This window comes from Bemisia tabaci, chromosome 2, assembly GCF_918797505.1.
Source record: "Bemisia tabaci chromosome 2, PGI_BMITA_v3".
NCBI classification, from domain to species: domain Eukaryota; kingdom Metazoa; phylum Arthropoda; class Insecta; order Hemiptera; family Aleyrodidae; genus Bemisia; species Bemisia tabaci.
In genome coordinates, this window is record NC_092794.1 from 49,006,159 (window position 1) to 49,028,449 (window position 22,291).

General features: G+C 35.6%; 2 protein-coding genes across 3 annotated transcripts in view; one reads left to right on the top strand and one right to left on the bottom strand.

Annotated features, from left to right (window-relative positions):
• The first annotated feature begins 11,765 nt into the window (after window positions 1–11,765).
• On the top strand, window positions 11,766–18,034 carry Rrp42 (exosome complex component Rrp42). 2 transcript variants are annotated; one of them, XM_019061639.2, is made up of 6 exons: window positions 11,766–11,933; window positions 12,788–12,984; window positions 13,849–14,200; window positions 15,067–15,222; window positions 15,883–16,027; window positions 17,451–18,034. In XM_019061639.2, the coding sequence occupies exons 1-5, from the start codon at window positions 11,877–11,879 to the stop codon at window positions 15,985–15,987; spliced, it is 867 nt and encodes a 288-aa protein (XP_018917184.1). In that variant the 5' UTR covers window positions 11,766–11,876; the 3' UTR covers window positions 15,988–16,027; window positions 17,451–18,034. The 2 variants fall into 2 exon arrangements, with proteins under 2 accessions (XP_018917184.1, XP_018917183.1); XM_019061638.2 differs by having other exon boundaries at window positions 15,883–16,018.
• Window positions 18,035–18,652: 618 nt separating this feature from the next.
• Window positions 18,653–22,291, bottom strand: part of LOC109044102 (potassium channel subfamily K member 18) — a 211,438-nt gene continuing 207,799 nt past the window's right edge. The window contains exon 5 of the mRNA XM_072297497.1: window positions 18,653–20,352. Coding sequence (XP_072153598.1) covers window positions 19,890–20,352 — 463 coding nt within the window. The 3' untranslated portion in view covers window positions 18,653–19,889. The remainder of the gene's footprint in view (window positions 20,353–22,291) is intronic.

Below are 22,291 nucleotides of genomic sequence, written 5' to 3' on the forward strand. Positions count from 1 at the left end.
TCAAACCAGACCAACTGCCATTTGTTTTAGCACAGCGTGTGTAGAAAAAGCAAATCACCTCTATAGTTTTTACATAATTCATTAAGTCGTTCTTTTCTTTTTTTCTTTCTTCCCCGAAGTGCTTCAAATGACTTCATACAAATAGGAGCTGCATAGGTCCTTTGCTTAACAAAATGTATTACAGTGTGTGGATCTGAAAACAAGAAAATGGAAAAGGTGACGGCATAAGAAGGACCAATTAAATAAATAAAAATAGAAAAACCGGTGTTCGAAGGTCTAAATTCGGATTTACTTTTCAAGATCTAGTGTCTAATTTTAAAAAAGAAAAGTGAATTTCCATGTCTTTGATTTTGTTCCTTGACCATAAGAGCACTAGCGAGATTCTTCCTGAAAATATTTTACAGATGATATATTTTCTTACTTTCTGATTAGAGGAGAATGATTTGCGACTCCCAAAAACCTTGAAGTTTACAATTCTGCTAATTTTTCCACTCCCTTGTTAGACCAGACAAATTTTACTTTGTCGCTCCCTTGTTTATCATTTCAGATTCTCTTAGTTGGCAAATTTTATGACATACCTAATTAATTGACAACAAAAAAAGAAAAGAAAAAGAGAGACAACCGAAACTATAATCTTAAAATGAGAAATTATGGAAAATACGTAGTCTGTCTTGACTCAGCACAAAGTACTTTAGCAACATTAGCTTCCCATCAATTAGATTTTCTCGAATGAAGCCGCCAGTGAATAAAGGTGAGTATGTAACATTTGTGTGCTTTCAAAAGAAGCAAGTTTAGAGGTTCTTACCGCCCTAAGGATTCATGAAAGGATAAAACTTCTGTTAATCAGTGGAAATTAGGTTTTGGTGGTTAATTTTTTATAGGGGGAGAAAGTAGGGCTAAAGTTGGCTGAAAAACAAGTTTTTTTCAGAATCATCAAAATCTCAACTTTAGAATGGCGTTTCACTTACCTACTCTATTAATCGAAGACTTCAAATGTAAACAATATCTTTTAGTGATTTTATTCTCTTCAGCAAAACGTTAGTAAGTCTTGCCTTTTTTCATACATACTAAGGGAAATATATTCCACAAAAATTTTGTACTTTTGATTAGTGTAGCGTTTGATAATACCCTTTAGAACTATCCAATATTGAACCTAGAAAAGAGGGAGAGAGACTAAAAATTATCATGACTTGGAGAAAATGTGCATTACTACTGTCTACAGGAAAAACGCCACAACTCCTATAAGAACTTTGCATTTTTCATCTGCACAGGTTCTATTATAAAAAATCAGATCACCATAATGATTCATTTTATAAGTTTGAATTCTCAATGGTATGCCATAGTTATTTTAGAATTAAAAAGAATAAATGCTTGTTGGTTTTTCAGTAGTAAAACATTTCATAAGAAACAACTGAAAAAATCTAGAGTGGAATTATGGCGTTTTTGCTGATGGTTGTCGCAGACTTGGAGAAATTAGAACTCATGATTTAGAACAGTTTGTTTATCTTTTGCTAACTTTGAAAATTCTGTCAAACAGCTCCGGCAACTGGCAAAAATAACGGTATTGAAAAGTTACAAGAGCATTTGCAACATTATTTTTGGCAGTAACGTTGTGACAACGTTTTTACAACCACTGCTTGCCCAAATGGTTTGTAATTCAACCCATCAGATCTGACGTTTTTCAAAGAATAGAAAAGAACAACTTACATTTTAAGAGATATTTCAGTTTAATAGGAATCTTGCAAAATCAAATTAAAACAGATTCTAAACGTACGTCAAATATTTCAATCATTTGATTTATTCTCTCAACCAATGCCTGTAATGGTGAGAGTTGATTTTGAAAGAAACATGGAAGAACACTTATTTTGCATAATACAGAAGCCCTAATTCCTATGAGAAAATTTCATACATAAAGTTGTGAATATACCATAAAATGTGATACACAGCATGTAACTCAAGAGAATCCCCGTACCATGTAACCCCCTCTGTAGCAACTTAATGATCTTAGTTTAATGCGTTTATGAGAAAGGAAAAGCTCGAGAAAAGCTTGGAGACTTAGCATGTGACGTTACATCTTCCATAGATTTATAGTTACCGAGAAAAGCTGTTTCTGATAATTTATTGATAAACTTATAAGTTGAAACTTGTAACTAATTCATTCTATAAATTATCAGTATTATTCTATGTTGGGGACTTTGAAGTGATGATGTTGTACCTAATTCTGATTGCTTACTTTTGCTCTCCTGAAAGATTTATGTGAGGAGTGAAGGATATTTGTTCTTTAACACTGAATATACATCAAACCCAGCCAATTCCCGATGATGCCCCACGGTGAAACGAGCCATTGGGAGAGATTGGACATGAAAATATTGAATAAATCTGCAAATTTTGATGTTTAATTTGCCTCACCATACATTTTAAGGGGTGCTTTTTCTTGCAGGAAATTCTGCGAGTTACCACCACTCGATGATTGTCGATGGTACCACTTTTAAACCTTTACATTTTGTGTCTCTGAGGATATTAGTTTTAACAGTTTCCATGCCATGTCTGACCTCTCCCACTGACATGTCTCACTGTTTGCTGCCTCAATCTCATAGGTAATGAATTTCAATTTTTTTTGTTATGGTGTTCTTCAGACCTAAATCATTTTGAAGAATGTTCTCACTAGTTTTACCGATTTCGAGTTAGCTAACTTAAATTTTCGACAGATCTAGAGACATGATCTTGACTAATACTGCCAAGAAATGCCAACTTAATTTGTTTTGATAGCTAGAAATATTTTATTTAGAGATAAGTGTATGCTTCAATTTAATTAAAATCCATTGATCTTGTTATTTCAACTGATGACTAACAATACCTACTGCATTACTTCCAGTAAATCTTCAGTTTCATTAATACCTGCAAGAGGAAATAAATTGAATTCATTCAGCAGATAACTGAGACAATTCGATCAATATACAGGGTGATTTATAAATCCTGCACAACCAGCACTAGGCATCAGCCCTATAACTTGCTTGCTTGCTTCTTCTTGCTTGTAACTTTTGAACAAACAGAGGTAGAGACTTGAAATTCTGTGAGTGCCCTTAAGTCAAAGGAAACGATTTTTGGGGCCCTCTAAAATTTTAAGGGGTCCACCCTGAAAATGGGCAAGAACCGTAGGGCTATAGGAGTCTTGCAGGACTTGTCGATCACTTTATAAAGACTCTGATGGTGAGAGATAAACATCTTCCTTGCCTCCATGAAAAATTGAATGAACAGCATTAGGGATAAAGAGGCATTCTGGAAAAATATGAAAGACCAGTCGCAATTACCTTTCACTGGAATTGTATTATTCATGAGTTATAACTTTTTTATTATGATCGATGAACCACTGATGTTATTATTTACTACATTCTGAAGAAGTTTCTCAAAAGACTTGAAAGTAGAATGTTACCAAAAAAGAATTTAAATTCCTGCAGCGTATAGTTTAAATATTTTTGTGATAAAATAATCTTTCTAGTTTGAGAAACAATGAAGAGAAATTTAGATTGAATTACAACTATTACAGTGGGTATTAATTCAACTGGTACACTCCAAGAGTGTGAAACTTAAAATTTCTTCACCTAATATACAACAGTCAACCACCAAAATTGGTTGGTAATTTTTATTTAAGGATCTGTATTGACAGCAGCACTTAATAGCTGGATTTGAAGTTGTGAAAAGCTTCGGCTCATCTGTACCAAATTATGTCTTTGCTGTAGAGTATTTTTGAAGCGGAAAATTATGAAAATTGCAATTATTGTGCGATGCAGATTGAGAAATTGGGACTGAATTTCAGACCCTCTTGTGAGTTTCAAGTCATTTTCCTCGAGAGACAACATTTTTTTTCAGTCTAGCAAAAGTTTTCAGCGGACCCACTATCAGAGGACGATCCAGCAGATTAGCAACGCTGGCTTTCCTTCACTTGAACCTGTATTGAATGATCGATTTTTGTCGGAGCACCTGACCTCTCCAAGAATCAATACATTTCTATGGGTTTAAATGGAGATAAAACAATATTGCCAACTTCCTGGATCCGCCAATGCCCATTTTTGCGTTATGTCAGGGAAGATGTTTGCTATGTTTCTAACTCTCTTTTTACGAAGTATCTGTTCATAATTTTGATATTGTTGTAATTTTTAATAATTCATTCAATATCATCTTACCTCGATTTTGAAAAAACCAATCACTTAGTTGCTCTTTTGACTAAAATGCTTTCTTGCCTGATCTGTCTATTATGATTAAAGGAGGCCTTTTTGTTAAAACAACAACTAAACCTGTGGTTTCAGTAAAACAAAGGATCAGTAAACAACATACGAATTTAAGCATCTTGGTACATGTATCAAAACCAAAATTTTACATAGAATATAAATTGCGCACCAAAAATTACTGAAATCAACTCCTTGCTGAGATGTTACATTTTTAGATGACATTGGTTACACAAAATTTGAATTCCCCCCAGACAAGAAAAACAATGGTCCACTTGAATCAAACTGTGCACTACAACAGCATGTCACTTTGATGCTGGTAAAATACACAAAATTTTCATACGAGAAAAACTAAAATTCTCAAGTAGATATTTCACGAGAAAAAGGTTTGCCAAACCAGATATGTTGTGTTGTGGCTTTCATGATTTGTTTTACTCCTGTTCCCTCTTGTTTCCGTAGGATTAACTTATAACTCTTGAAAGTTAACATTATTCCTGTTCTAAAACTTAGACTATTGATTAATTAATGCTAAGCTTTATTAGGACCAAAATTTCACAATGCCTTCCTGTTCACAATAGAAAAATATTAGAAAACTTTTGAGCAGATTAAACTCTTGTTTACTTGGTAATTGAGCATTGAAGACCAAGTGATATTTGCACAGACCAGACTAAAAATTAAATTTCTGACTATATTGCATGCAATGCTTAAATTTCAGAGATAATTCAGGACTCTATACAAAACTGACAGGTGATTTATCGTTAGAATATCACAAATAAAGCAGCGCAGGACCACTGTTGATACACTAACACTTTGTGCAATACATATAAACATGTAGTACATACCATACATTTACATATACAACACTTGGGTCAAAATTAACTGAAAATTACGTACCTATTCGCCTAAGAATGTATGTTCTCCAATTGTGCGAAAATACATTTCCAAAACTCAATCACATACACTTTCATGAACATTGAAGAGGATTAATTATATCAAGTAAATTGTCTGATCAAACCAGAATTGGTAAAATGGATACATAAAAATCATTGCTTACTTTTATCAGAGGTAAACATTAAAAAAATGTCTGTAAAAACTGAAACTGACTTAAAAAAGCTAGATTGCATAATTTTGAGAATCAAAAACTTTCACCAACATTTTATCTAAATACGTTTTTCAAGTTTTAAGTTTTCAATAAATCAGAATCAGAATACTTATACATTGAAGAAAGGTTACATGAATTTGTAGATTAAAACTAGAGAGGATTATTTGTTGATAACAGTTTTAACTTTTTGATCCAATAAGTTTTAATTCATGGTATACCTAGTTCAGACTTTCAGTGCTAAAAAATTACAACTGATACTTACTTTGCAGGTTTATTGTGACCCAAAAATGACTGAGAATTTTACTGTATACCTCAATTTGCAAATTTCTCTGCCCTGTTCATCACATAGTCAGTGGATTGATTTCATTTCATTTTTCAAATGATACAGCTTCTAGAAAAAAGAAAAATTTACACAATATTACTTTTTTCCATCAGTGAACTGCAATCCAACTCCAACAGAGTACAAGAGGTCTGCAGAAATGGCCTTTCAAACTAAAGATATTTAGAATCAAAATACCCAAATTAGGAAACTGATGAAACACTGATAAATGCATTCCATTGATCTCCTCGATTTCCACACCGTCATAATGTTTCACATAAAAAACTGGCTTCGTGAACTCACTCTCTTCAGCCTGTAAACGGGAACAAAAGCTGGATGCACAATTAGTCGACACAATGAAGAACATTTTTGTTCTTCTCTCCTAACCCACATTTATTTTTGTTCTGAAGTTTATTTTAAAGGACATTTTTAAACCGAGAAAAAATAATTAAGGAAACAGATTTTTAAGTGGTGTTATGCCATTATACATGGAACTGAGAGAGGAATTCTGTTCATTAATTTTTTTTTTTTTAAATTCAATTTCAATTGATTTTGTTTCTAAAGCAACTTTCCTGGGAAAACAATCTTCATTTATACTGTTAGTTTTCTTCTTGATGAAAAACATAGTTATTCATTTAATTAGGTACATCTTGCAAATTGTAATTTTTATTAGCTGCATTGATAAATTTAAGCAATTGCATTTTTCCTTTTAATTTAATTTTAATTTTAATTAAAGCTATGATAGTTTCTTATGGCATATTAATGCCTCAAGTTCCGAAAATTATACTATTAGTCTGAGGATAAGATTTCTACTTCTATGCCAACTCATTCTTCATACAGTCACCAATGTTCTTTTATTTTATATTTTTTCTTTCAGTGTACCATTACATTCACGTTGATTTGAAAATAACTATTCATTATTTTAGGTTGATATATTTTCTCCAACACTTAATAGAATCTTCTCCTCATCACAAGAGGAATGAAACAAAGACATCGATGAAAAAGGTTTTTCCTGCGCTCTCATTTTTGCCTTCCATACAGTAAGCCATTGTGCAAGAACTCTGGCGTGGTAAGCAAGAACCGAAGAACCGCACAATGATTTTGCGATTGAATTGGTCACAATTCCTTCTAATATCTACCAAGCCGATCTTCCTTATTTATGCAGCTATCAATAAAAGATAGTCCCTTAATGAGCCCACTTTATCTTAGATTAACGTATGAGGACCAGCAAACCGGGCCTTTAGAGTGCGCGGAGCACCTTCTGAAGGTTGGGCCATGTAGTAGCCATAAGGAGGCGTAGACCCCTAGTTTTCTTTATGGCAGGATACTTCATAAAAAGAAAACCTGAGCGCATATATTGCTCGTACTCTTAGGATCTGTACATTGTACCATTAAATACTGATCTCCAAAATATATTATTATTTGGGTGTAAAGGTTGTCTTGTTTTCCGCTGATATATCTGAGAAAAATTCACAAAATCTGGAATGAAAAAGTGCAGTTCTTACTTACCACGTCAGTTTTTTCCCCAATATTGTATGTTTACAACTCTGAGCGTAAGTGATTGTCCGGAGAACTCAGAAAAAATCATGTATATGTGATGAGGTTTTCATTAGATACCGATCTAAATAAGTTCCTTACATAAATACAGACGTTGTCCAGAGGGTAAGTCTAATGGTTTTATACCTTGAAATTATTATGGATAGACACCGTTACAATGTGCAGTGGTAGCGAGCATCTTTGAACCTGCAGGCTGATTATTGAAATGTATAGGCACAGCGATAGACAAAGAAGACAAAGAGACTACTCAAAACTGTAGATGATTCATCACTGAAAGATACCTTTGTCAGAAAGTTTATGCTAGATGATAAGATTAAACTAAAATGTGTGGTAGCGTAGTTTTTAAATTTTCTTAAAATTGAAAAAGCTGACTGACGAGAAATTACGGAAAAAGAAAGAAGGAAAAAAATAACTATTCAAAAGGACCAAGAATGTTCAAAAACATGTTAAATGACCACACCGCTACTACTTTTTTACTTTCTTTGCAAAAAAAAAACTCATTCTGGCTCATTCTTTAAAATGTTTTTCTAGTCATTAGTAAGAAAACCAATGATACATACAGGGTGTCCCAGACTATCCGCACCATTCTTGTTTGTCAGTTATTTTAGGTCAGACACAGTCAAAGACCAATAGGATGAACAGAGGAACTGACCCCTAATCTAGTTGGAAATATTTCATTTTAGATGATTTATGCAAACTTTAAGCCAGGTGTAGGGACAGCATAAGTCAGAGCAGACATGACAAAAAGAAAGAAATAAAGAACTTGACAAAAACGTGTATCCTAATCGAAGTATTCAATGTGATGGATAAGTTTTATGAACTTGATTCCCTTTATTTTTCTTCATTCGTTCTTAGATGTATTCAATTGTTAAAGTCTTTACGTTTGTTAGATGTATGACTTAACCAACTTGTTTATTATTGAGACTTGTAAATTTTTTTATTTATTTTTATTTAATTGATTATTTTTTCTTACAGAATATGTTACTGAATACATTACTGAATCTTTGTATTCTTGTTTATTTAACTAAGAACCAGAATTTTTATTGAAACATGTAAAAAAGTTCGACGAATATTTAAAATAAAAGAATTGAAAAAAATAACAACTGTAATGAAAGTATTTTTACCCATTTTCTTTTCCAGATTGGTTCATGTTAAACGTGGTTAGTCCTAGCTTTAAACTTGATCACTTTATCACTGCAGCAGATACCTGCTAATGAACTGCAAAAGCGGCCTTGAAGAATACTGCATAGAATCATACCTATAGAACAAATCATACGGTCATGATGACAGAGAGAAACTTGAAAGGGAGAACGGACAAAAAATCTTCAATTGGTTTTATTTAAGGTTTTCAATGGGTCAGTTTTGACAGTCACAATCTGTTTAAATGCCAAATTTCTCTATTCAATTTACCTGCCACCAAAAAATCATTGAAAAAAAAACTCAAAATTCTACGCACCAGATGGTTACTTGGGGGAAAAGTGGAAAAAGACACTTTCTGAGTCAGTGAGACTTGCAATGTCTTAATAATGAAATTTTCAGATGTTCCAGACAAGCATCTCCTAGACATCCTTAACCACTAGTTTACCTACTTTGCGATGTAGGCTATCACACAGAAGTCTTGAAACTTGCGATACCAGTGCTAGATCTCACCATCTATTTAGCCGACTTCAAAATAAGTTTTACTCTTCGAAAATTCTGTAAGTTTTGTGAAAACAAAATGGCATGGCTGGAATGTTTCTTAAATTTACCAGCAGTTCCTAAAATGAGGAGCAATGCCACCGGTTCCATGAGATGACAATAATGAGCAATACCTCATTTTGTTATGCACTTCTATGAACCTGGCATTGTTGGCACTTGAAAGAAATCAAGCTGAAATTTTTAAAACGAGAGGGGCTAAATGTGATAAGGTACATTAAGTCCCTTGTAAAAAACTATTTCTTCCCTCTACCTATCAATGTGCAGTTTGTGCTTTGATGGTTCCTTTGCCCGCCGGCATCAGCTATTGTGTGCAGCCAAACCTTATGACTGTGCTATCAGATTAAACTGCCGATGATGATAGGTAGTAGAACCATAGAAGTATGAACGACAACTACATGCCTAGCTCCAGGGAAGGCAGAATTTTACAGAACACAGTTTTAGGTACTTAATAATTTAACTCTGAAACTTTTGGATGAATCACCTTGGTGCAGAATCCAGTAAGCCAAATACTTCAGAGCATCAATTCAGTCGGGGCAGCAAATTTAGTAATCTTAAAACTCCAATGACACCAGATCCTGCAAAAATAAAAACAAACTGCATGTCAGTAAGATCACAAAGTAAAACATAGACCTAAAAAAACTTCAGTGAATTATTATTCAACTTTAGACAATTTTAGGAAGATTAACTCACAATTAAATCCTGTCCCCTAAGTCCTCATTTAGCTGCACCTACCAGATGCCTCTTCTTAAGATTCAGTGGTGCAGCTAGGAGGGTGGGGGAAGATACGGTCAAAATTTCCTCGAGGCGATATTGAAAGGTAAGTGAAGAAGCAAAGTCAAAAAATCATGGAAAAGAACCTTTCGAGCAGCTTTCAAGTACATCACAATTCTTTGCCTTTTGATTGTCAAACAATAAGGAGGGTAAAGCACAAAAGGTTGCCAGAGTAAATTGTACTTGGAAGTACAGAAGAACCCAATGATAACTGGTTAACATGGCTCAGCTCTTCACTCGATAACTTGAGTGTCTAAGTATATGAATGCTCAGTATTTTAACTCATCATTCAACTGTCTTCAGCAGAACAGGAAAACTGAGCAGTATCAGGTAAGTTTACTTCAACAATGTAAAGTCCTTGCCAAATAGGTAAGTTACACACTTTTATACTGCAACAGAAGATCTGTCATCTTGATTCACGCATTTACTTTACATGTAAAAGTGACATCAGATGATCTTCTGTCGCGATCTCAAGTGGATAAACTTATTTGGCGTTGGCTTTATTTGTAAGTTAACTGTATTCTGTACCACTCTTACAACACAGCCCTTCCATAAATTTTGGGCGGAAACTTTTTCGAAATCAAAAGAGATCATAACAATTTTATGGACTATATAGATACAGGCTTGAAGTCGTGGCAGTAAGATCATTTCTCACAGACATGAAGCTCATAATGTGATGTGATGTAATGACCGATGAAATCAACCACCATGAATTCAATGTAGAAGAAATGCTAAATAAGTTACGGAACTTCTTAGAATGCGACAGAGGACTGATTGTCTTCAAATCAGCTTGGAAAGTCCATAAAGGAACTAAGGTTGGGGATCTTCTGTCCAACTCTAAGAGTGGTTACACTTACTTGGGGTGGACTCTAACATGGCCACCATACAAACCGCATCTGTATTCACATGATACAAATGGTCCATCTTCAGATCTTTCCTGAAAATATTTACTTTAAACAACCATGACATTGCAGGCATTGTCAGAGGAAATACCGTCTCATTAAGTATTGCATCCAGCAAGAAAATAAACAAAAATAAGTGGAAGGATGAGCAGCGGTCAATATCACATGTTAACACTTCGACAACATAATTTTGCGATCACATATCTTTGTTTGCAGTGTTTGAAAATCTCCGCCTCCGTGTTATTTATTTAAAGGAGAACAAATTGGAATCATTCCTAGAAGTTTTTGCAGAATTTCATTTGCACGGAGAAGAAAATCATGGCAGTTTTAAAGAATTGCCATTGAGTAGTTTTCCGTGTAAGAAATAGAGTATGACAGGAGGTCTGCGACGTAGCAAATCGAGTTATGTGATTGCCGACTTACTCCGTCGACATACAGTCTCCAATCAGTGGTCAAATAAATCAGGGTCAATAAAGTGGGTCTCCCTCATGCCATTCTCGTAAATTTCCATTTCTTTGACCGTCAAATATTTTTATTTTAATTTGATCACCGAGTTGTGTGATTGCCGACTTAGACCGTCGACTTTTCTGTTAGAAGTGAAGTTGGATTTTCGGAGACTTGGAAAGCTGTTTTCTTGGCAAAAAAATTGATTGAATGAAAGAAGATTTAAGTAGATATTCTCTATTATAATTGATTTCTTTGACTTGAAGAGAAAAATGTTCAACGACCTATTTCAGGACTTACTTAAAGCCCCTAGGTACATACCTGTGGCAATCAGCAGGGCAGCGTTCTTTCCTTTCTTCAACTTGGATGCATGATAACCGATATAAAATCCGCATCCTATGAGCACAGAGCCACTGATCAATCTGCAAGGAAGACAGCTAGCAGGTGCTTCTTCATCAGTAGTTCTCTCCATTCGAGGAAAAATCTCTACTGACACTGGCACAAGGAGAGGCTGCAACCAGGAAACGACGGGGCAATTTTATTGGGCAAATAACGAAGAAAGCCAGAGGACAATAGAATAATAACGAAAAATACAGGCCAAGGATCAACTCAATAACCACGAATTGATAAAAATACGAAGAACTAAGTGACAGGATTAAAAAATTCGGTGTTCAGAAACTTCAAAGAGCCGTCTGATACCCAAGTGATAACAGATAACGGAGACGAATATGAATGTAAGCAACACGAGCACGTTGTTTTTTGAGGTTATGTTTTGATTGCCTGTTCCAGGACGTAGAAATGTAATTCGTTGTCGTTGGATTTTAATTTCAGCTAGCCGGTTTAGTAAAACGTATGAAATGGCCTCAGTATTATTGAACGATGCTGAGAAAACTTTCATTCTTCATGGTGTTGAGGTGAGTGGAAATTCTATCATGATTTGTCAAACTTCTCTATGGCAGGTATCACACACGCTCTTGATGACTGAAAGGAACTTATAGCATGATCGAAGCCCAGTGCCATTCGTGCTCTCAAATAGTTACTGCCCAGTCAGGAACAGAAAATTCCATCAGTTTAAAAAATACCATTCCTCCAATGTTCAGTTCAAAATCTCTGAAGAGAAAAACAGTTACCTCAGGCCCCATCAAGGTTTCTGTCGGTAAAACCGCAAACCTTAAAGTCAATCGCTTACCTGCTATTTATCCTCTGCATGCATGTTACCTGCAAGATCAAGTGAATCTTTATCAGTTTTTGTTAATTTAATGTTTTTACCTAAGGTGATTCGTCAAGCTTATGTGACGTGGTCGAACTGGTATGCGATACATTGCATCGATTGGGTAAAAAATCTCAGCAGCTTTTGAGTTTTTAGTATAAAAGGAAGTTAGCCCCTTCTCAAAAGCCTGAAGAATCATTCTAAACCCCAAAATTGGCAAAATTCAGAGGAATGAAAGTAGAATAGCGTTTGGAAAAAAACCTTGCATTCGATACAGAAATCGATAGCTGAATCGGATGCGAAGTTTTTTTTCAAACACTAGTCTGCTTTCATTTCTCTGAATTTTGCCGATTTTCGGGCTTAGAATAATTCTTCAGGCTTATGCGCAGGGGCTATCGTCCTTTCATTTTTCTTGACTTGCATAAGTCGTCCATTGAAACCAGCACCTTGTGTTACTTACTACACTATAATACAACGCCTGTACTTGATTTCCTGTTTAAATATTAATATCTACTACTTTAGCTTACTTATGCACTAAAACTGTTTTAACTTATGCAGGTGGATTTACGATGTGATGGGCGCAGAAGAGGTGATTATCGACCAATGGAATTGGAGACTGATGTCGTCAGTACTGCCAGTGGCTCTGCACGTTTGCGTCTAGCAAACACTGATATTCTTGTCGGTGTCAAAACAGAGATTGATGTTCCGTATCCAGAGAATCCCGAGGAAGGAAAACTTGAGTTTTTTGTTGACTGGTAAGGCACCTCATGGGTTCTTTACTTCTAATTTTCAGTCTTTACTTAAGGTGATTCGTCAATGTGTCTGATATGGTTTAACTGGCATACGATACATTGCATTGATTTTGCCATAAATCTCAGCAGATCGTCAATTTTTAGCCAAAGAAAAGACGACAGCCTCTGCATGCACATAAGCCTGAAAATGAGTAATTCTAAATTAAAAAATTGGCCAAATTCAGAGAAATAAAAGGAGAATCCTTTTAAAAAGAAACCTCACATTTGATTAAGAAATGGATACAACTGTATCAAATGTGACTCTTTTTTAATGAAGGGTTTTCTCACCCTCCAGGTAAGAATGAAATTTCTGTAAACTCACATTCTTGAAACTTAAAAAAACCCATGATCAGTTCCTTGCAACCTTGAGTCATGGTTCTTTTTTTAAAACCCTATAGAATGTAATGAGGTATTGATCAGATGCCAAGTTTATATTTAAAGAAAAAGAGTATTTTCTATCTTGTGTGCTGTGTCGAAAATACACCTCACAATCATCCCAAACTGTGCATGCCATGATTTCTTGAGCCTTTGTCTTATCAATCATATCTTATCCATAACGTTTGCACATGTATAATTGAATGAATATCTAAGAAATCATGGTTTACAGTGCTCTAGTGGATGATATTATTGACTATCTTGTTTTGAACGGCAGATACGTGTCTTAGTTAGATGCCACCTAGATCTTAAAATATTTTCCTTATATTAAAAATTAATCCAAAAAAAGGAAGTTCGACTTGTATAGCCTACTCTCTCACAAATTTACAGTTCTCCCTCCCCTTTTCAAGCACAGTTGCTTTTCTTTTCATTCAATTTTATGTCTCTTTTCAGCTCTGCCAATGCAACTCCAGCATTCGAAGGTCGTGGTGGTGAAGATTTAGCAAATGAAATCAGCAGTAGATTGAGCCGTGCATACCAGTCTTTACCTCTTGCTCCTCTGTGTATAGTACCAAAACAAGCTTGCTGGAAACTCTACGTTGACATCCTTATTTTAGAGTGTGGTGGCAATTTTTACGATGCCATCTCCTTGGCGGTCAAAGCAGCACTATTCAACACCCGTGTGCCGCAGGTCACCGGTTCATTTTTAGATGGAGGTAGTGTTGATCTAGAAGTTTCCGATGATCCATTCCAATGTTGGAGGCTTGATATAACAAAAGCACCTGTCCTTGTGACTCTTAGTAAGGTGAGTAGTGTGAAGTAAAGATAACAAAAGGACGTCAAAATTAATCAATGTATGTCAATGAGATCTTTAAACAGAAGGAGCATAGCTTTGTTCCCTCCCCCTTCCCTCTGGAATAAAAACGGTGCAAGGAAAATTAGTCAACCCGTCAAAATTATAATCTCTCAATCAAGATATACTTAGATCTTGGTAACTGTCTGAAAGTGTAAATACAGGACCACCTTGATTATACTGTTTGATTGGTTCAAGAGCCGTTTGGATTACAAAAAATGCTGACTGATCATTAGAATATAATAGTTGAGTATATATACCAATTTACAAAGGCTGGAAGTATGCTGTCAAGGGTCTCTGCCTCCTGGATTTCCCATTTCTATTGACTTAAACCAATGCAAAAACGGGACAAAGCACAGAGCTATTAATCGAAGGACCCATATTTGTAAGTAGGGACATACTTTCAAGTTGTTTGGTTGAATTTTTCGTGCTTTGCGTTTTTGCAGTGTTTTAATTGTTGTAAAGAAGAGAAGTACTCCATTTAATGAGACCTAAAGATTGACATTTACATGCTCAATATGCTCATTGTCGAGAAGTAATTTCACAAGTTTTTAAGAAATTAGGACTGACGGTAAATAAAAGTACGTCTCTCATTTGATATCACACCCAAAATTTGTTTTAACGGTTACATTAATATTTAGAATACAGTAAGTTACTTATGTTCTTGGCTCAAATCTGCCCTGATTTTCAGAATGCCTTATTTTTTCTCTATGTCTGGAAAATCATTGACATTTCCTCTGTTTTAGAGAAATAATTTTCTTGTTTGTAATAATTAAGCTGTGAATAAGTAACTCATTCCTACAATCTGATTTTTCTAGATTGGAGACAATTGTGTTGTGGATCCAACTGCAGAAGAGGAAACATGCAGTGTGGCAAGCATCGTTGTTGCCGTTTTGGATTCAGGCTCTCTCACTGCAGTCATTAAAATAGGAGAAGGCAGTGTTCATGAACAAACACTAATTGAGACTATCAAAGTAAGATAAAGGTCCAGATACCTCTCATTGTATTTACCCGTTGATGATGTAATTATGTCTCATTTTCCAGCAGTCTACTGCTCAATACTTCATAATTTTGTATTGTAGTAAAATTTCAGTTTGTGATATGAGTGAGAATTGGTACAATCTATTTTTTCTCTTAGATGTAAAAATAGTTATTTCTTAAGCAGATCCTTGGTTACAAGTTACTTCAACATACTTCAAATTCAGGTCCACAAGTTTTTGCCTCAAGGCCAACACTGCCAAAGTAAAGTAGAACATTGTATCAACCCTCAGACGTTGCCAAATATCCTAAGGAAGTAAGGATTTTCTAGAAATTTGGAGCAAAATTCCTTCTAATTATTTAGAGAATTTTATTAGCAACCTTAGGTATCGAAATCTTTCGAGGTGAAATGTTCATAACTTCTCTCAAAACTAATTATTTTGTCAGAGGAAATCTGACAAAGTAAGAATGTTCATCCAGTGTTTTATTTAGTAAAGCAAAATATGACTGGGTGCCACTATCCGTTTATCAAAACGAATTCACAGAACACATTAAAAATAACAGCAGCTCTAAGAATGAGCCTGCAAACTCATCTAAGATATTTTGACTCGCTGAGGTATAAGTTTTTATCATTTCTCTTTTAACTTTTGTTTCAGACTGCTCAGAAAATTGGCGTTGAACTGAACTCAAGTCTGATGACAGCATTAAATCAAGAAGAAAGTCTAGGGCCAAAAAGACAGAGATTCGGGTTTTTAAAATGATTTAAAACTCCTTCATTTAAAATAAATAAAGGTAATTTAGGTGAGGAATTTTACAGATATCAGCCAAATCCAAATTGACTAGAATCAAACTAATTATATGCGACATTGCCTAAGTAAATTCCTCTTTTTATTATCTTAACGACAGAAAACTGGGCTATTTAACTCCATGAAACTTTTTATCACTTATCATGAGAAACAGTAAGTCGTGCTGTCTGATGAGGTTATCTAGATCAAAACGATTAGCTTTGACTTGAATACTGTGAATATTCCATGATAGAAAATTAGAAACATTTTTTGAAGGATTATTGATGATCCTTTTCTTCCTTCTCTTTTCCTATTTCCTTACTACCTTTGCCGGTTCCTGTACTTAATGCTTATTTTTCTTCAGAACTTCAGAGTGCCCCGCTTTTTTACCAACTTCCGGTACAACTTCTGAGTCTGAAGGATTCCCTGAGGGATTTGGAGACCACAATTTAAAAAAATTAACTTCTAAAGCAAGAGTGGGCAAGGAGGAATCTTCGCCTAAGTTAGTGTTCAACGGCTTTCTTGGTTTTGGGATGGGGGCTTTTGCAGAGTTTTGCAACGCTAAGGACTCCGGCTGATCATTGCAGACGTTGTTGTCATTATTGGTCCCTATTGTTTCAAAAGCTCCAACCTCTATTAGGTTGTCAGCTATGTTACTTCTATGGGAAATTACATCATTTCACTTTCTGCGGGTTTTTCTTTCCTGAGGAAAGTTGGTATATTAGGTTTAGAGTAGAACCTTAAATTCCTTCATGTCCACCGACTCAGACTTCAGGTTGTTTGCAGGTTTTCTAATTTTAGTTTGTCTTATTTTGGGTTTTTTTCATTGAATCTTTATCTAGTCGATGATGTTTTTGTGGGTTGGCAGCTGTCTTTTCTCCTGAGTCAGGGTGGGATGGTTCATTGTTGGCTGCTGGTTTCTTCAACAAGAAGCAAGGGAAGTATCTCTTTGTGATACTGTCTCCTTTTAAGATGAAAATGTATCAGTTTGATAAAATACAACAGAAACTGATGCCTGTGAAAGAAATATATCAGAATATTTTATCAATTATAACAAAGGGGAAAGCTAACAAATGCACTACGCAGGTTGCAAGTGTCTCTGTCCTTTCTGACAGCCTTGCATTTAAAATTATTTTCATCATCTTACTCTATAATAGTCAGTTATTATTGTTTCGAGACATTCTGCAACTTAGGCTAGTAATGTCTCTACAGTTAATTTATGAAAATGAACTGTAGAAACTGTACAAAGACAAACAATTTAGTTAAGATCTAAAATTATAGGAGTAATGTGTCTTGCATAGTGCCTGAGGCACGAAGCACTTCAGGAGATTAGACCTTGAAGCGTTTAAAGGACGTAGCCCTCTAGTGTCAATTAATTGAGAATGAAAAATTTTTTATATCCATTTCTGATTATATTTTTATTTCTTTTTATGTTCCAGTTATTATCTGAATGCCATGTCATAGGAGACAGCAGAAACTTCATTCCAGCTTGACCTGGGTTTAGCACTTATTTTGATACTTTTCAACACTCACACTGAATTGTATTTATTGCTGTCTCCTGTAATGAGGCAGCACAATAGCCATTTACAATACTGGCTTTGATTGTTTTTTTCAAAACCCAGACTCATTTTTCACTTTGAAGGACAATATTTTTTCAAAATATTGATACACCATAGATTTCACTTCCTTGCTCTTGTACCTGATGGACGTCAAGCGATCAGTGTAATTTATATTTATTGCTGATTGATAAGACCAAATCCAAAAAAAAAATGATCAACATTTTAATAGCTTGAATCACGTTTTAAAGGGCACTGTACACCTTTGTTATTGAACAGAGAAACTTAGCTTTTAGATGCAGCTTTTCATTTTGTGCCATTAAATTAGATTCAGTCGTCAAAATTATGTCAACCTTTGTGCAATTGACACATTAAAGTTTTTATATTCTCATCATTGCCTTAATATTTCATGTTATTAGGTGTAACAGATTGAGTAATACGATGAATAAAATATGTTGAGCTGAGGATTGCATTCGTTGTTTTTTCTCTAACTTTGAAGCTTTCTGAAGGCGTTTCAATTCTTAAGCTGAGGAAACTTTCAAGCAGAGATGTGACCATGAATGAAAGACAATTCCTTTTCCTTATGCTTAGAATTTTTTTTCTGCCAATACCCGATGTCAACCTTGAATTTTCACCTTTAAAAAAAAATTTGGAGTACAACTTGAGTTTCTGTGTATAAATGATCAGCAACACTTTTTCTCAATTTTTCTTTTCTGCCTCCAGTCGTAGAACTCCAAATTTTGTTTGCAGTCTTGTTTCAAAATCTCCGCTCCCATAATATTGCATCAAAGGAAAACAAATCAACACTATTGTTTGAAATCTTTAAAGAATATTTTTGATGCAGAGAAAAAAATTAGGAAGTTTTTTAGAAATGACAAGGAGTATTTTTTGTTTCAATGATCAATTATGATAGGGAGAGTCTGCAGCGTTTTAACCAAGAAACAAATTTTTGCAGTTTCATCATCGACCTATAGCTTTGTGTACTGGACTTCACTAGCCTCACAATTCTATCCAAAGTATTAAAGAGGGAAATTAACACAAATACAAGGACAAAGGAAACTCATATAAAAATCAAGAGCAACTCAGTAAGAAAATACATTTATTTACAGAATTTGTGTTAATTTTACAGTATGTACTGAGATTATTTCCATCTGAAATAAAATCAAGTCTATAGACACAATACTTTTTACCCTTCTTTGACCAGCATGTTAATCGAATTAAATCTTAGGATTTTTACAAGTCTTGCAATACCCACTAAAAAAATGTGTGCATGACTGAATTTTACAAGATGGTCTCATTTGTCCTTTGTTGCACATCAATTCTGCATCTTCTATTTTAATCAGAGACGTATTTAAGTATATTGCAAGTATAAATTTATAATTAATCAATATCTGAGAAGAATTTTGTATGATATATATGCACAATTGAATCATAATCGAACACTCATTAGTAAAAAAATTCAGGTACTTGGAGATAGTAAAATTTAAAGAATACAAATATAAATGCCCTTTGATTGATCATTTTTGTGCTTGCATACTTTTCCTGTTTTGTCCAGTCATTCGTAGTCATGTTGCTTAAAATTTTTTGAAAATAGTGGGTAGTGTGGCTCTAGAAAGACCTCCATTTGTTAGCCCAAATAATTGTCTTATTTTTCACATATACAGAATTGAAATACTTTCATTTTTCATCAAATAATATATCAAGCAACAAAACTTAACATTTTTCTGCTTCTTTTGTCCCACGTCTGTGGAAATATTTAAAAACTACCATTTTATGAAAAACGGCTACGTTGTTCTTTATCGATTCCCAAAATTTGAAACTCTGCATCTCCGTTTGGGACGTTGCAAACTTCTTGTCATACTTTATTTTTCTTCATAAAACTAGTCAACATCCTTGATTTTAACCATATCTCTTAGCAGAATATTCTGTTCGAGTTTTAATCTAGGTATAATGGTTTGTTTCTCGTTGAAAGAAAAAAATAGGATCAGAAATTTGAAACATCGCAATGGAGATACGTGGTTTGAACTTCGGCCATCATCATACTACCTAGGTACTTATGCTGATCATGGAAATCTACCTATACTGCATACTGGGGGTTACGAAACCGAAGAGGGTCAATTTTGCATCAACCTCTTCGAAAAAAAATGTGAGTTTCTGAAACTTGGATATTTCTTCAACAGCGATGCCCGGACAATTTTGTCCAGAGCATTACGCAGCACATAGCCTCTCCAGCGCAGCGCGGAATTTCTCCTCTCCTGTTTTCAATCAGGAAAATCAGTCGTTTAAAAAACCGAATAGGAGTGAGAAAACGGAGAGTTTACATCACGAGTCCTGGTCTTGTGAGAGCAAGCCGATGCACATGGCAAACTGCCTGCTCTTAGCCGCAACCGTCTCCTGAACCAAAGAGAAAGACATGGCAATGAGAACCAAACCTATTAACAAATATATACAGCACGCGACCAACTGGATCTGTCCATCCTGGGTGTCCGGTCGTTGGAAAGACTTGCCAGGGACTAGGTCCCCGAACCCTATCGTTGAGAGCGTCACGAAGCAGAAGTAAGCGCCGTCCAAGTAGGTCCACTCCTCCCAAGCAGCGAAAATAGCAGCTCCCAAGCAGATGTAACCGACTAAAACTACTAGAACAAGGCTCACGGGAACCCGTGGAGGATCTGCAGGTGGCCCTGCGGGGCGAGTGATCGGTGGTAAGGGACTCCCGGGTGTGAGTGACCTTTTCCCGTCCCGCCAAATTAGAGGCACTCGTGAGGGTGTGTCGTTGATGGCCATACTGTGGGAACGAAATATTGAGATTAGTGTCTAGCCGAACAGGGTCATAGCCAGAGCAGTGGCGTGGCGTGCTTGCGATATATCGACTGATCTGCCGTTTAAACCTATGGAAAAGGATCGATAAACAGGGTGTTCGTAGCGAACACCTTAATGATCGATTCTTTATCATGGGTTTAAATGGCACAACAATCGATAAATCGCAAAGCACGCCACGCCACTGAGCCAGAGATGCAAAATTTCTTAAAACTGTATAAACTTGATTTCCATAAATTATGTGTGACCTCTATTATACACTCTACCCTGGTAAAAATTGGCGATAGGAGCTGCGTTTCAAAATACCATAGGAGTTCTTATAGCCGACTGAAGAAGGCGATAGAAAAGCATATAGGAAGTGGAAAAAATCATACGGCCGGGCTACACGAAGCGATAAAAAATTATACAGCCGGGCTATATAGTTCCTATCGCCAGGCTTTACACTTTATCGCCTGGCTGTTGCTTTTTCGCCATCGGCTATAAAAGGCTAGAGGAATTGTGTAGAAATTCGTGTGCTTTGTAAATCCTTAAGTTTGTACGGAATCACCTTAATATTTACAAAACTCACATTATATTTTCCTTTACTACAAATTTTTTTTCATCAATTAAAATGAGAATAATCCATACAGAGTGTGCAAACATTTCAAAGTCATGAGTTCAAAAACGCTGACTCCACGAGATTAATTATTAGAGCCTAACACAAAGCGGAGCGGCGGCGCACTGGCGCCTCCAAACCTAACAGGGATACTTCACGCATTGCGCAATGCGTGAAGTATCCCTGTTAGGTTTGTAGGCGCCGATGCGCGTTTCGCGCTGGCTGCCCGCCCGCCGCGCCGCGCCGCAGCGCACCACGGCGCTTGAAGCAACTATTTCACACCAGAGGTATTGCACAGTAGCATACGAAATTGAAGGCGCTCCAACATATTAGGAATGGCAGGCATCCTTCAAAAGTACGCAGCTTTCCTCGCAAAATAAATCAAGATACTACGGCCCAAAAAGAGAACGGTAGTCCAGAAACTCACCAAGCCCTAGCATCCGTAATTAGTAACGTTTAGCATGCACTTTATCGCCAGGCTGTTGCTTAATCGCCATCGGCTATAAAAGGCTATAAGAAATTGTATTGCCGGCTATAGAAGCTATCGGAAATCTTACAGCCGACTGCAGGTCTATGGTATTTTGGAACACAGATTCAACTGCCAATTTTTACCAGGGTATGCAATGCCACGTAGCACAGATTGCAATTACATGGTAAAATTATTCCCTCTGCATCGGAGTGTTGTGTATGTTGCCTATCTATTAATTGAAGGCACGCGGCCTATTGAAATTGATTGCAATAAAATTTAAATGAGCTGCAATTTTGCATTCCACTGCATTAGTATTGCCAATCTTCCTAACACGTGGAACTAAGTTAGTATGTTCGTCGTGTATTAAATCGGCATTTAGAGACCCAAAGATGTAAAATGTTGTAATTTCATGGTGAAGAAAATTCAATTTTATTGCAATAAATCGCTGTTAAAATGTTGCACATATCCCTCAGATTAAAGGCGATCATAAACTTAATGGGACTTTCCAGAAAATCGAATTTACACCAATTTAAATCCGTGGATTCCCGAGGTATATTCGAGAAGAATTCTATTTTCATGAGAGGATTCCATAAAGTCCGGAAATCGTTATTTTTGCTACAGTTTATGAGCTCAGTACCTAGGGTTACACCTATGTTAGGTTCAGCAACTAAACGTACATCTAAGTGACCGATTTTGCCTAGCCTCGAAAATGTGGGAGCTCAGCCAAGAACCTCTGTAGGATCATTCAATTACTTGATATCTTGAAATATTTTTACGTCAACTATAATTTTGTTTAAGGTTTTGTGATTAAGTATAGGCACCTTCCCTAAAAGGTATCTACGA

Excerpts from the sequence above, each read along its gene's own strand:
- Rrp42 (XM_019061639.2), top strand. The coding sequence starts at position 11,877 with ATGGCCTCAGTATTATTGAACGATGCTGAGAAAACTTTCATTCTTCAT. Across the intron at positions 11,934-12,787 it reads TCATTCTTCATGGTGTTGAG|GTGGATTTACGATGTGATGG; the intron begins GTGAGTGGAAAT and ends TAACTTATGCAG. Across the intron at positions 15,223-15,882 it reads CACTAATTGAGACTATCAAA|ACTGCTCAGAAAATTGGCGT; the intron begins GTAAGATAAAGG and ends CTTTTGTTTCAG.